At 44.3% G+C, this 13,410-nt stretch overlaps 1 protein-coding gene across 9 annotated transcripts in view; it reads right to left on the bottom strand.

Annotated features, from left to right (window-relative positions):
* MASP1 (MBL associated serine protease 1) overlaps window positions 1–13,410 on the bottom strand; it is a 66,563-nt gene that overhangs the window by 42,821 nt on the left and 10,332 nt on the right. Inside the window, exon 2 of one of the 9 annotated variants that reach the window (XM_045165852.1) lies at window positions 2,893–3,068. The exons of the other annotated variants lie outside the window; for them this stretch is intronic. Within the exon in view, the coding sequence (XP_045021787.1) occupies window positions 2,893–2,946 (54 nt within the window). The 5' untranslated portion in view covers window positions 2,947–3,068. The remainder of the gene's footprint in view (window positions 1–2,892; window positions 3,069–13,410) is intronic. 9 annotated transcript variants of the gene reach the window in all.

Raw genomic sequence — 13,410 nt, 5'->3', positions numbered from 1 at the left:
CCCCAACCTCTGGGATCTTAATGTCTGACGATCCGAGGTGGAGATGATATAATAATAATAGAAACAAAGTGCATAATAAATGTAATGCACTTGAATCATCCTGAAACCATCTCCCACCCCCGGTCTGTGGAAAAATTATCTTTCACAAAACCAGTCCCTGGTGTCAAAAAAGTCGGGATTCGTTGAGCTACAGAGTGGTGAGGAGGAGTTTCAACACAGAGAGTGCTTCCTACTTAAGAACTTGAACTTGTTTGTGGTCTATACCATGTGTTCTAGAAGCAATTACTAATGAAGAGTCAAGCCTTGAGCATCAGCGCTTCTAGACACGGCAGCCTCATTCCTCGTTTGTTAACCCCGAGGTCTCCAGGGTTCTATAGTACCTGTAGCATGAGACTTTCAAGTGAAACCAACCAGAGATCTTTTGGATCAAGGAGAGACCTAATGAAGGTCTATGATAAACAGCCTCCCTTCTTGTAACTTCCAGGCTTAAGGATACCTAAGTTTATGATGGCAGATAAACAATCCTCACCTGTAGTGCCTCACTATTTCAGAGGACAGGTAAGCATGCCCCAGCTGAGACCCATGGGAAAATCTGAGTCTGATAGACTTTTAGAAGCAGGAAAGAGAAGGCCCCAGGGCCCTGAAAATTCAGCTTGCAGCTCCAAATAGAGCCTGGAGGGAGGGACCTTTAAGAGCTGTTTCAATACCCTCCTTCTAGAGGAAACTGAGGTCCAGAGAAGGGCAGTGACTTGCTCAAGAGTAGAGAGATAACCACGAGCATTTCCTGATACCAGATTTGCTTTTGGAACAGTTCTGACCCTGGAGAAAGGAGCCCACCAATCCAGAGACTGCAAGGCAAATGACACAGGCGCTTTGCCAAACAACTTTTTGGCTCAAGGGCCTCTTGAAACTTTATCTGGCGTGCATGGACTGTCTCCCAGAGAGGATGTGGCTCAGTGACAGCTTTGGTCGTAACCTAAACAGAGGGGTCACTGGCCTTACTTAATATTTGCAGCCCTTGCTATGACTGTAAAATTCTACAAAACCCATTGACTTCTGAGTACAGATGGAGGATTGAGCCCTGGCTTCTGTTTGGACTGTCCCTGTACTAGGGTCATTATATTAACATGATGGGGGGAAATACCTTATCAAATGAAAACAAAAAATTCATAATAGTAGAAAACCATTTGGCTGGGGATCACAGACTCTTTTATTTTTCTACTTATTATGGGCAGCCATGTCCTTTCAGCCATGTCCTATTGTGATTTTCGGCACTAACATATGGATGCATGTCCTCAATTTGCTTTCTTTCATCTCAACAAATATTTATATACCAAGTTCTGTCCTCATTATAACATGAAGGATGACAAAAACTACTAATTTGTTGCATGTGTTTAATAAGCAAGCCCCCTGCCTCTGGGAATATAAAACTTAGTAGGAGAATAAGTACTCACATGTGTCTGTGTTAGGGAATTACCAGATTATAGTTATTGCAATGAAAGCTAGGAAGTTCCTCAGGTTATAAATGGGAAAATATTTCCAGCCTAGGGAATCAGAAAACAGGAAGAAGAGAATGGTCTCTGAGCTGGGACCAAAAGGTGAGTAGGACGTAGGCAGGTAGAAATTGTAGATGGAGGGCTGGAAAGGGGGCAGAAAAGAGGACATCTAGGTAGAGGGAATAGCAAAGTTCTGAGGGCATTTGGAGTCTCAGCTGCCCCTCCCTACCCACCACTACCTGATATAGGAAAGGGGTTCTTGAGGACAGGGAACAGGAAAGAGAGATCGAGGGAGGAGAAACCAGAGCCTGCTTTCTAGGAGCTGTCCACCTTAGTAGAAACAGCACAAACCTCCTAGGCAAAGCTAAGGCAGGGCAGCAGAAAACTTGGTGAACTTTCTGTAAGAGTACAGCTATGGCTTCTTTCCACGTGTCCATAAAATGATTCCATCAGAGACGATCAATGCATTGACATCCACCCAGTGACAAACTTGAAGCCAAGATGATTTCAGTGACTCAATCAAAGCCATTATCTAGTGAGTGGTGGCTTCAGGTTCACACTGCAGCTTTCTGATTCCCCAGTCAGTGATGTCTCCCGCTCCTTTAAATCACAAGGTGAACAAAAATGGCTGTCCACTACTATGTGATATCCCTTATATGTGGAATCTAAAATATAATATGAATTGACGAATATAACAAAAAAGAAACAGACTTACAGATACAGAGAGCTAACCAGTGGGTACCAGTAGGGAGAGGGGAGGGGAGGGACAAGATAGGAGTAGGGGATTAAGAGGAAGGAGCTATTATGTATAAATAAGTAAGCTACAAGCATATATTGTACAACACAGGGAATATAGCTAATGTTTAATGATAACTATAAGTGGAATTTAACTTTTAAAAATTGTGAATCACCATGTTGTACCCCTGTAACTTACATAATAATGTATAAAGAAGGTTGAATGCCAAAGAACTGATGCTTTTGAACCATGGTGTTGGAGAAGATTCTTGAGAGTCCCTTGGACTGGAAGAGATCAAACCAGTTAATCCTAAAGGAAATCAACCCTAAATATTCATTGGAAGGACTGATGCTGAAGCTGAAGCTCCAATACTTTGGCCACCTGATGGGAAGAGCCAACTCATTGGAAAAGACCCTGATGCTGGGAAAGCAAAGGAGAACAGGGTGACAGAGGATGAGGTGGTTGGAAGGCATCACCGATGCAATGGACATGAGTTGAGCAAGCTCTAGGAGATGGTGAAGGACAGAGAGGCCTGGCGTGCTGCAGTTTTTGGGGTTACAAAGAGCTGGGACACGAGTGAGTGACTGAACTACAACTGTATATCAACTCTACCTCATTTTTTTTTTTTTTTCAAAAAGGTTGTGATATAAGTCCACATACCTCAGAGATTTGCTTGTCAAGTTCCCAAGCTACATCCTTGAGCCCCTTTGACATCTTCTCTGAGCCCTTGAAGAGCTATTCAGGCTTAATTTAGGCAGATATTCAGAGTGTGCTGTTACCTTCAGAGGTCACATGGCTCCACCGACACCTTAATTTCAGACTTCTGGCCTCCAGAACTGTGACAGAAGAAGTCGCTATATGTTTATTTATTTATAATTAAATTAATAAACCACTAGGTTAATGGTAATTTATTATGACAGCCCTATGAATTGGAAATGCTCTGTAAATAGGTTTTTCTCATTTGTAAAATAGTGAAAATAATAGTATTTGTAAATCAGAGGACTTGGTGAACATATATGTAAACTATGTAGCTAGTTATCTGAACTATAGTCAGCACTCAGTAAATCAGAGAGAAAAACAGGAGCACTAAGACTGAGCCAACTGAGGTGACATCTTTCTGGACTCCCGGATAAGTGGAGTGTGGGTAATTTCACACATTTGAAGAAGAATTAAGAGATTGGAACCATTCCTGGATGCCTTGTTTTCTGGTTCCACTCCTTCATTCCTAACCTCGCTGGAGCCAGCAACACAGACCTCTCTTTTTATGAGGCCCCCAGATCACAGGTTAATGGGGTGGGAAGGGAACCAAGGTAGCCCTCGCCACATGGCCTCCTCATCTGACAGGTGACACCTTAGGCCTCTTTGACTCTCTGTACTTTACAAGCTTCCTAATGGTCCTGGGAGGTGGGTGACACAGTGAAGATATTTTCCTAACTTTATATGAGAGGACCAGAGTAATTTAAAGGATCTCTGGCAGCTTATATCCACAAGAGAATAATATTAAGTCTAGAGACCTCCCCCTTACTGTCCTGGGTTTCAAAGGATTTCTCTAGGTGTGTGAATTTAGGCCAGTGTTTCAGTGACAGCCCTGGACCCAGAACTCCTGATTCCAGGGACTGGGCCGGGGGCAACAGCCCAATGTTACTGCTTTACTCAGCTGCCCAAACTGCAGTTAAAGATCATGAAAGTGAAAGTGAAAGTCACCCAGTCATGTCCGACTCTTTGTGACCCCATGAACTATACAGTTCATGGAATTCTCCAGGCTGGAATACTGGAGTGGATAACCTTTCCTTTCTCCAGGGGATCTTCCCAACCCAGGGATCGAACCCAGGTCTCCTGTACTACAGGCAGATTCTTTACCAGCTGAGCCACCAGGGAAGCCCAAAGACCATGAGAAGGAGCAAATTAAAAATACCAGATGCTAGACAAGAACCTGGGACTGAAAAAAAAAAAAAAAAAGGAGATGTGTGTATGTGTTTCATTTCAGAAGTTCTTGAAAGCCACGTAGGTGAAAATAGCACAGCTGGTGTGGTTAAGACTCAAGTTGGCCATATTCGAGAGGGGCTGTAGGTTGTTACTTCAGTCCTGACCAAGTCATTTGGCTATAAATTAATAATGATAATAATAACAAAAGCACTTAATAATTAAATAATTATTAAATAATTAAATATTTTATATTATTATAGTTTATATTTTATTATATTTATATATTTTTATATATTTTTATATATTATATTTTATATTAATAATAATTAGTAGTGTGTGCTTAGTCCTTTAGTTGTGTCCAACTCTTCGCAACTCTGTGGACTGTAGCCCAACAGGTTCTTCTGTCTATGGGATTATCCCAGCAAGAAGACTGGACTGGGTTACCATTTCCTCCTCCAGGGGATTTTCCTGACCCAGGCATCAAACCCACATCTCCTATGTCTCCTGCATGTCTAGGCAGATTCTTTACCTGCTGAGCTATTGGGGAAGCCCACTAGCAGTAATAGTAGTAGTTCAGTTCAGTTCAGTCACTCAGTCGTGTCCGACTCTTTGCGACCCAATGAATCGCAGTATGCCAGGCCTCCCTGTCCATCACCATCTCCCGGAGTTCACTCAGACTCACATCCATCGAGTTGGTGATGCCTTCCAGCCATCTCATCCTCTGTCGTCCCCTTCTCCTCCTGCCCCCAATCCCTCCCAGCATCAGAGTCTTTTCCAATGAGTCAATTCTTCGCATGAGGTGGCCAAAGTACTGGAGTTTCAGCTTTAGCATCAGTCCTCCCAAAGAATACCCAGGGCTGATCTCCTTTAGAATGGACTGGTTGGATCTCAATAGAAATAATCCACCCCCACTTTCCATGTGGATTTCCAGTTGACAGGGTATTTTCAACCATCTTTAGGTAGTCTTATAGTGAATGTACTTCAGGTAGATTGTAGTTTCCGAACCAGACTGGTGATATGAATCTCCAAGTTCACATAGCCTGGAAATAGCAGACCTAAGACAAAACCTAAATGTCCTGACATGAGTCAGCCCTGGTTCAATAACTGGAATTACAAGACCATAGCAGATCAGAGATAGAAAGGATTTTAAGGCTATCTTTTTCCTCTATTAGATGAGGAAACTGAGCTCAAAGAAGTGAAATACATGGTTGAAAGTCACATGGCCACATAATGGTGAAGCCACTGTCAAGGCCCAGCTCTATTGAGAGTCCCAGTAAAGTGTTCTTATATATTTGTTAGTTCAGGTAAGAACCTCTTAATGGAGCTGGGGGAACCCCCTAACCCTAGCAAGGTATGTATTGTGCACATACAAATACTGGACATCAATACTGGACGCCACTAACAGTGTGAGGGCCTAGACCCGCTGGCAGGTGCTTAGAATCCAGGAATCCCACTGCTACCAGGAAGGATTGCCCATTTGCCAGGAGGGCCCTGGGCAGAAAAGGAGATGGTCTCCAGGCAGCAGAGCATGGGGAGAAGAAAGAGCTGGCTGGGGAGGGGTAACCTCCAGCGTGGGAAGCAGGCATCCCGCAGGTGGGAAACTGGCGGTGCCCGGCATCTCAATGTGGCAGGGCTGGGGGTGTGGGCTGAAGCGTCTGGGAGTCATGGCTGGGAAGGGGGGCCAGGAAGGACTTTACTCTCATTGGCCTGTGAATGGTTTAGACTCTCCACACACCCCTTCTGTGACTTCAGAGACAGGCCTATTCACATGCAAATCTCCTTTGGGACTGGGAGGCTGAGCCCCAAGTGGTTCAGGGGCAGGAAAATAGCCTGGGGACAGGCAAAAACAAAGCCTTGTTGTGTTCTTCTGTGGCAGAGGCAGCCTGGCTCCAAGTCAGTCGCAGTCAGCACTGGGGTGAAAGCAGTGATTAAGTAAGTGCCTAGCAGAGAGAAGGGACCTGCCGCGGGCCAGCGTCGCCAGGCACTTTCCAGGAATGTGTGAGCTGGTGTGTCCCTCATTAGAGGGACATCGCCCAGGACTCTGCCCTGCACCGGCCTGAAAGCACATCCTCAAATCTTCGCAGGGAAAATTTTAAGGTCCCTGGAATAGGGACCTAAAGACCTGGGTTCTGGCCACCACCCTACCACTCATATGTGTTATTTCAACCTCTCCCCAGCACGTGCCCTGGAGCTGGCTCGTATCAACCTATAGGGACTAGCTGTCACTTCTCAGGGATTTTTGCTATGCTTTTGTTAGACACAGCCATTATGAAAGATTTAGTTTTATAAACTTACAGTTAAATAAATTATATTAAAAAGAAATAAATTATGTAAAAACTCATCAGTTCAGTTCAGTTCAGTTACTCAGTCGTGTCTGACTCTTTGTGACCCAATGAATTGCAGCATGCCAGGCCTCCCTGTCCATCACCAACTCCCGGAGTTCACTCAGACTCAAACTCATCACCTCCTAACAATTCTAAAATTTTACCATTATCTCTGCAGTTGAGTTTACTAACTTCTAGAATATTGGAGTGGTGAAGAGCGGGCTCCTGTCTGCCCTCCCAGTCCACCCCCGAGTCCAGACCCTGTTGCTGATTATGATAAGTACACTGCTGGCTTCCGGCTCAGTTTTCACAAACATACTACTAGGTGGAACTTCCTTCTATCCTCTAAGAGTCAGGAGGTCAAATGACACATGGGCAGAAAAGCAGCTAGTAAAGTCTGCCGTTGCCTGTGCGCGTTCAGCAGGGCCCTTATTTCCCAGGCCCCGAGGTGATCCAGCTCCCAGCTGTACCTCTGTCTTCATCTTCTTTCCCTCTCCCTTGTGCTCCAGCCGCACAACCTTCCTTGAAAGTGAAAGTCGCTCAGTTGTGTCCAACTCTTTGCAACCCCATGGACTATGTAGTCCATGGAATTCTCCAGGCCAGAATACTGGAGTGGGTAGCCTTTCCCTTCTCCGGGAGATCTTCCCAACCCAGGGATCGAACCCAGGTCTCCCACATTGCAGGTGGATTTTTTACCAGCTGAGCCACAAGGGAAGCCCAAGAACACTGGAGTGGGGAGCCTATCCCTTCTCCAGTGGATCTTCCCGACCCAGGAATCGAACTGGGGTCTCCTGCATTGCAGGCGGATTCTTTACCAACTGAGACATCAGGGAAGCCAGCCTTCCTTGCTATTCTTCAAATACACCAGGCATTTTCCCTCTAAAGCCTTGGCTGTTCTCTGGTTGAGAGCTTTTCCCTGAAAGCCACATGGCTGACTTCCTCAGTTTCTTTGTCTTTGCTCAAATATCACCCTTTCATCTAGGACTGCCTTGACCAACACATTTCAATCGTAACATCCACCTTTCTTTACCCTGCTCTATTTCATTTCTTTGCCTATTACCTTACTGGTGGTGGTGGTTTAATTGCTAATTAAAGTCCAACTCTTTGCGACCCCATGGACTATAGCCCGCCAGGCTCCTCTGTCCATGGAATTTCCCAGGCAAGAATATTAGAGAGGGTTGCCATTTCCTTTTCCATATCTTACTACTCACTATATAATTAGCTTTGGATTTTGTTTAGTGTTTATTGTCTGTTCCCCCCAGTGTAATGTAAGCAGTGCCAATAAACATTTCTGTCTTAATTACCGCTGTACTCCAAGTGCTAGTAAATGGTAGGCATTCAATGAAGATTTATTGAATAAATGAATACTTGCCTTTTTCTTGTATGAGCACCCCAAAGTAAATTCACGCTCTGCTTTTTACTAAGGTGTGTCTGAGAGCAGCCTGTGTACACTTACACCCACAGATTTGCACACCAGGGCACTCCAGAGCATTCCACCTCACTCTTGCCCACATTTTCTGCCTCAGAGCTGGGACCGTCCTCCTGTTTTTCATCACTCCCAAGGCTGTGCTGCTTGCATCTCCTGCATAAAATAAGACTTTGTCACACTGTTTCTGAAGCTCATTTTCACTTCCTGATTCTTCTGAATCAATTAGAATGGATTTGGGAAACGGGCATCTCTGGAGTGGAGGAATTCCACCAGGGAATACCATTGAAATTCATGAGAAACATTTGCTTATTCTTCTTTTCCTTCAGGGGCAAGGCCTCCTGTCTACTCCCAGAGAATGAGCAGAGCTGCGTCAGTAGTTGAAGGTCAAGGGCATGTTCAGAGTAAACACAGAGCACTGCACAGAAATTAGGAGCTGGGGGTCAGAGGAGTCAGTCTTGGAGCAGGGTCATGGGAGGGACTTATCTCTCAATTATACAGCAGGGTGCAGACTGACCCAGCGAGGCTTGGGAAAGGAGAATCAGGCCTGGAAGGACTGGGAGAGGCCAGCCAGTCCAATTTCCTCATTGAGCAGATGGAGAAACTGAGGCTGAGAACAGACAGGTGACTTGCCAATGTCTCGGCAGGAGTCAGTGGCTCACCTCTAAACCAGAGCCTTTTCCTTTATGCTCACCACCAGGAGACCCATGCTTTTTCCTGCTCTGCCCCCCAGGATTGTGTTCACTACAAGAAACAAACACAGACACAGGCCCTGAGCTCATGAGGCTGACAGTCCATGAGATGACCTTGAGTTTACTGTTAGAACTTGTGTACCACAAACAGATAAATCAAACACTTTCCATCCTTCATAGCACAGAGTCCATTTCCTCTTATTTTTGTAAAATATTTTTTCCTCACAAAGTCAGGATAAGAGAAAAAGTTCTTTAACAAAACCTAGACAACATAGGGACCCTCAAGGTCCCACAGTTTTACAAAATTTTACTAAATTTCTCTTGTAACCCAGGAAGCATATAAAAATCCTGATACTCCATTCAGGATAAAACCTGTTCTGAGAAAGGCCAAACAGAGAGACCCAATCTTAACTTGGGAGTAAGAAGACCAGGGATTGAGACCTGGCTTTGCTATAAAGTCCTAGACGAATGCACTTAAGCTCTTGATGCTCAGCATCCTTTCCTGTAAATTAGGTGTAATAATTTTGACTCTCTGTAGTCCATGAGCATCAAAGAAAGTAATAGATTAGAAAGTTCTGTGAAATGAAAATATCTCCTGCCATATCAATAAACAGGAAATATCATAGCCATTGTTGATTTCTGGCCTCCAAATGTGAATGAAGGCTCCCAAAACTGGCATCCAACAGATGCTGTCAACCCTCTACCGTGATTGCTAAGGAGTTGGGGGAATGCAAGAAGCAGCCATCTGCCACTCCTTAAGGTGAACAAGAAAACAGGGTTTGCACCCCCCACCCCTCCCCCCAGAGCAGAGGTGCATATGAAAGGAATGAATTCACTGAGCCCAGAAGCTTGTATCTTCCCATACATAGAACACTAAATTCCTTAACTTGAAATCTGATCTTTGATGTTCAGATTGCCTGCTCCGTTTGTTGCAAACCAGTATATAGTTGGACTCCTCCTCCGGCCTCCTTGGAACAGTTTTCTCAGAGCTACTGAGATGCTGCCTCCCGAGCTTGGAGTCCTAAACATTCCCACCAAAGAAAATAGCTCCCTGTTTTCAGGTTGTAATTATATTTTTTAGTTGACATTGCCATAAACTTGTGTTACTACAAGGTGAACACACAGAAGAAATAAACAGCCTCTTGCATTTGATCAGTCTGTTCAAAGTACTTTCCCATAAACTGAGAAACTCAATGACTTGAGCAAGGTCATAGGCAACCACTTAGTGTTAGAGGAGATGAGGAAACTGACACTCACTGAGCATCCAATAGTATCAGCTGGCACTTCAGTACTCACACCCTTGCCATCATCACCACTGAAACAATATTTACTGAGCTCATTACATAGGCATCGGACACATGCAAATACAGCATCTACCTCACTTGGCGTTCACAATAATAAGCCCAGGAGACAGGCATTATTGTTATCCCTATTTTACCATAAGTAGTGGAGATAGGAAATGGCAACCAACTTCAGTGTTCTTGCCTGGAGAATCCCAGGGACAGGGGAGCCTGGTGGCCTGCCGTCTCTGGGGTCACACAGAGTCGGACATGACTGAAGCAACTTAGCAGCAGCAGCAGCAGCAGTGGAGATGGGACCTGACTCTAGGTCTGACTGGCTCTAGGCCCTGATCTCCAAACCACTGAACATGTTTGCCTTTTCACAGTATTGATTCCACTCAGAGCCATCATTTCACTTAAATCCTCATATAACCTTTGAGGAAGGTACTGTATTATTAAGTCTTTTTTTTTTTTTTTTTTTGGTATACTCAAGAAACCAATGCTTAGGGAGATCAAGGTATTTAGAGAATTGTTAAATAGAAATTGTTAAATTCCTATTTATCCTTCAAGACTTATCTCAAACATCAACCATTTCCAAAGCCTTTTTTGAACCTCCAGAAATGACCACTTTACAGCATATATACTGCCTCATACTCTTGTGTTCCTCTTTCTGGCTTTAGCTTATTAATTTTATATTTGTCTCATGAAATACTATGAAACTGTGAGTTCCTGTAGGGCAGGTACTGTTTTACTCATCTTCATGGGCCCCGTCTTTGGTGCAGTGTCCAACTTACAGTAGGATTTCAATAGAATTCTTGGACTTCATTCTATAGACAGTGGGGAACTGTTGAAAGGTTTTGAGGGTGGCAAAATCAAAGCAGTGTTTAAGAACATTTCTCTGGACACATGTAGCAGAGGATTCGATGGAGAGAGACTGACCACTGGTAGACATTTAGGAGGCTATTATAATAAACTAGGTGAGAAGAACAAAAATTGGAACTAAGGGGCTAAAGTGAAGAGAATGGGGAAAAAATGTTGAATATATCAAGAATATAGGATTAAGAGGAGAAAAATGGTGTTACATCATAAGAGCATTTAACAGTTGCCAGTTGAGTTGTATGCATTCAACAAGAGAAGGAAAAAGAGAGAAAGAGAATAAAAGCCAAATGTAGGTTTTTATTATCTCCTTTTCCAATGAACAGATGCCATGAAGTGAACTCGAAAATAGGATGTGTGAATCTGCTGTTCCCTTGGTGGTTCTGATTTCTGAGTACCTTTTGTAGTAAGTATAGCTCCAGGGCTCCTTTCTCAGCACAAATCAGTTACTTCACCTGATGCTCAATTAAAGGAACCATAATTGGTTGCATTTCTGAAGAAAAAAAAAAAGTCTCTTCTGGACATTCTAAAAGACAGTGCCCTCCTGTATTTAAGAGATTAAGTTTGATTATAGACAACACTTGCCTTCAGTTCCGTTCAGTCGCTCAGTTGTGTCCGACTCTTTGCGACCCCATGAACTGCAGCATTCCAGGCCTCCCTGTCCATCACCAACTCCCGGAGCCTACCCAAACTCATGTCCCTTGAGTCGGTGATGCCATCCAACCATCTCATCCTCTGTCGTCCCCTTCTCCTCCTGCCCTCAATCTTTCCCAGAGTCAGGGTCTTTTCCAATGAGTCAGCTCTTCACATCAGGTGGCCAAAGTATTGGAGTTTCAGCTTCAGCATCAGTCCTTCCAATGAATATTCAGGACTGATTTCCTTTAGGATGGACTGGTTGGATCTTCTTGCAGTCCAAGGGACTCTCAAGAGTCTTCTCCAACACCACAGTTCAAAAGCATCAATTCTTTGCCACTCAGCTTTCTTTATAGAAAGAAACTCTCACATCCATACAACACTTGCATTACATTATACTTAAAAGCCTAAGCATCCATATGATGGGGGATTTCACTGTGACTTAATATTTTTAAAGGAAAAAAAGACTGAATGTTTTGAGATATAAATTCTGGTCCTAGTGTGACCTTGGCCCAAGAATTGCCCTTCGCTGTGCTTCAGCGTGATGATCATGAAGTTGAACCATGATTCCTGGGGTCTTTGACGCATAGACTATCAGGGCTAGATGAGCCTTAGAGACTATCTGGCTCACTCCCTGTATGTGAGAGAGGAATCCCTTGCCTAGGGTCTCTTAGTTATAGAGAATGGCCACAAGAATCCAGGCCTCCTGCTCCCTGGCCCATGTCTGCGCTCTGCCCCTCGCCTGCAGCATTAACCAGATGTGACTCCTACGCCTGTCTGTACACTGCAGGAGTCCATACACTGCAGCCACATTCCAAGGAGGCAAGTACTATCATGTAGATGCTCATGAGCCTTGAAGACCAAGGACTGCGGGAGATTAGGCTGGAGAGGAATTTTCATAAAGTGAGAGTATCTGGACCACAGCCTTGGGGTCCTGCTCTTCTTCAAGCTGCTGATGTGCAGTGTCAGCAATTCCATCATCATGACCCTGATGGGCCAGGATGGGAAGGGCAGTCTGTGGAACTCTGGCTGGGCAGAAAGGATTCCTGTGAACTGGAGGGTCCTTTAATCCCACTCCCAGGCCTGCCAGGGGAATTCAGTCACAGAGTGAAAAATCCCCAGGACAGGAGTATTATCTCACCAGAAGGAAATGTGTGATATTCAAAGTTCCGTGGAAGAAGAACAGCACTAGAATGATATATTTACAAGTTCTCTTTAAATGATGTGTCACTAAGGCAACTCCAGCAGACTGTGGTCTCTTACTGGAGTGCTTATGGCCAAGGAACTTGGAGAAGTGGCTGTTGTACCATATTATTACTATTTTCTGGCATTATCCTACCTAGGATAATGAGGATTTAGTGAGGTCATCTGGAAAGCCCTGGAAAGGAGAATTAAGATTAAAATTCTGGAATTTTAGGGACCTTAGGGATCATCTCATCTTACTCCTCATGGAACAAAAGAAAGAACAGAAGTTTGTAAAGCCTTATTGACTTATCTGAGGGTGATATAACCAGCATGCTCACGCTTCATTCAGATGAGAAGGGAAGAGCCTCTTTCTCATTCATAGCCAGAAAAGCCACATATCCTGGGGGCAGAGGGTTAGGGAGAGAATGCAATTTGAAAAATTCAATTGGGTTCAACTATATGTGGAAGACTTCTGGGTTTGAAAGCTTCTGAGTTCTCAGATGGAACTACTAGTCTTGTACCTGAATTGAGAACTTAGGGAGTATTTAAGCTGTAATTGGGGCTTCCCAGCTGGGCTTCCCTGATAATTCAGTTGGTAAAGAATCCACCTGCAATGCAGGAGACCCTGATTCAGTTTCTGAGTCAGGAAGATCCACTGGAGAAGGGATGAGCTACCCACTCCAGTATTCTTGGATTTCCCTTGTGGCTTAACTGGTAAAGAATCTACCCACAATTTGGGAGACCTGGGTCTGATCCCTGGGTTGGGAAGATCCCCTGGAGAAGGGGAAGGCTACCCACTCCAGTATTCTGGCCTGGAGAATTCCATGGACTGTATA

Source organism: Bubalus bubalis, chromosome 1, assembly GCF_019923935.1.
Source record: "Bubalus bubalis isolate 160015118507 breed Murrah chromosome 1, NDDB_SH_1, whole genome shotgun sequence".
Classification (NCBI taxonomy): Eukaryota; Metazoa; Chordata; class Mammalia; order Artiodactyla; family Bovidae; genus Bubalus; species Bubalus bubalis.
The sequence above is the reverse complement of the archived record's forward strand: the minus strand, read 5'-3'. Positions and strand labels throughout refer to the sequence as shown.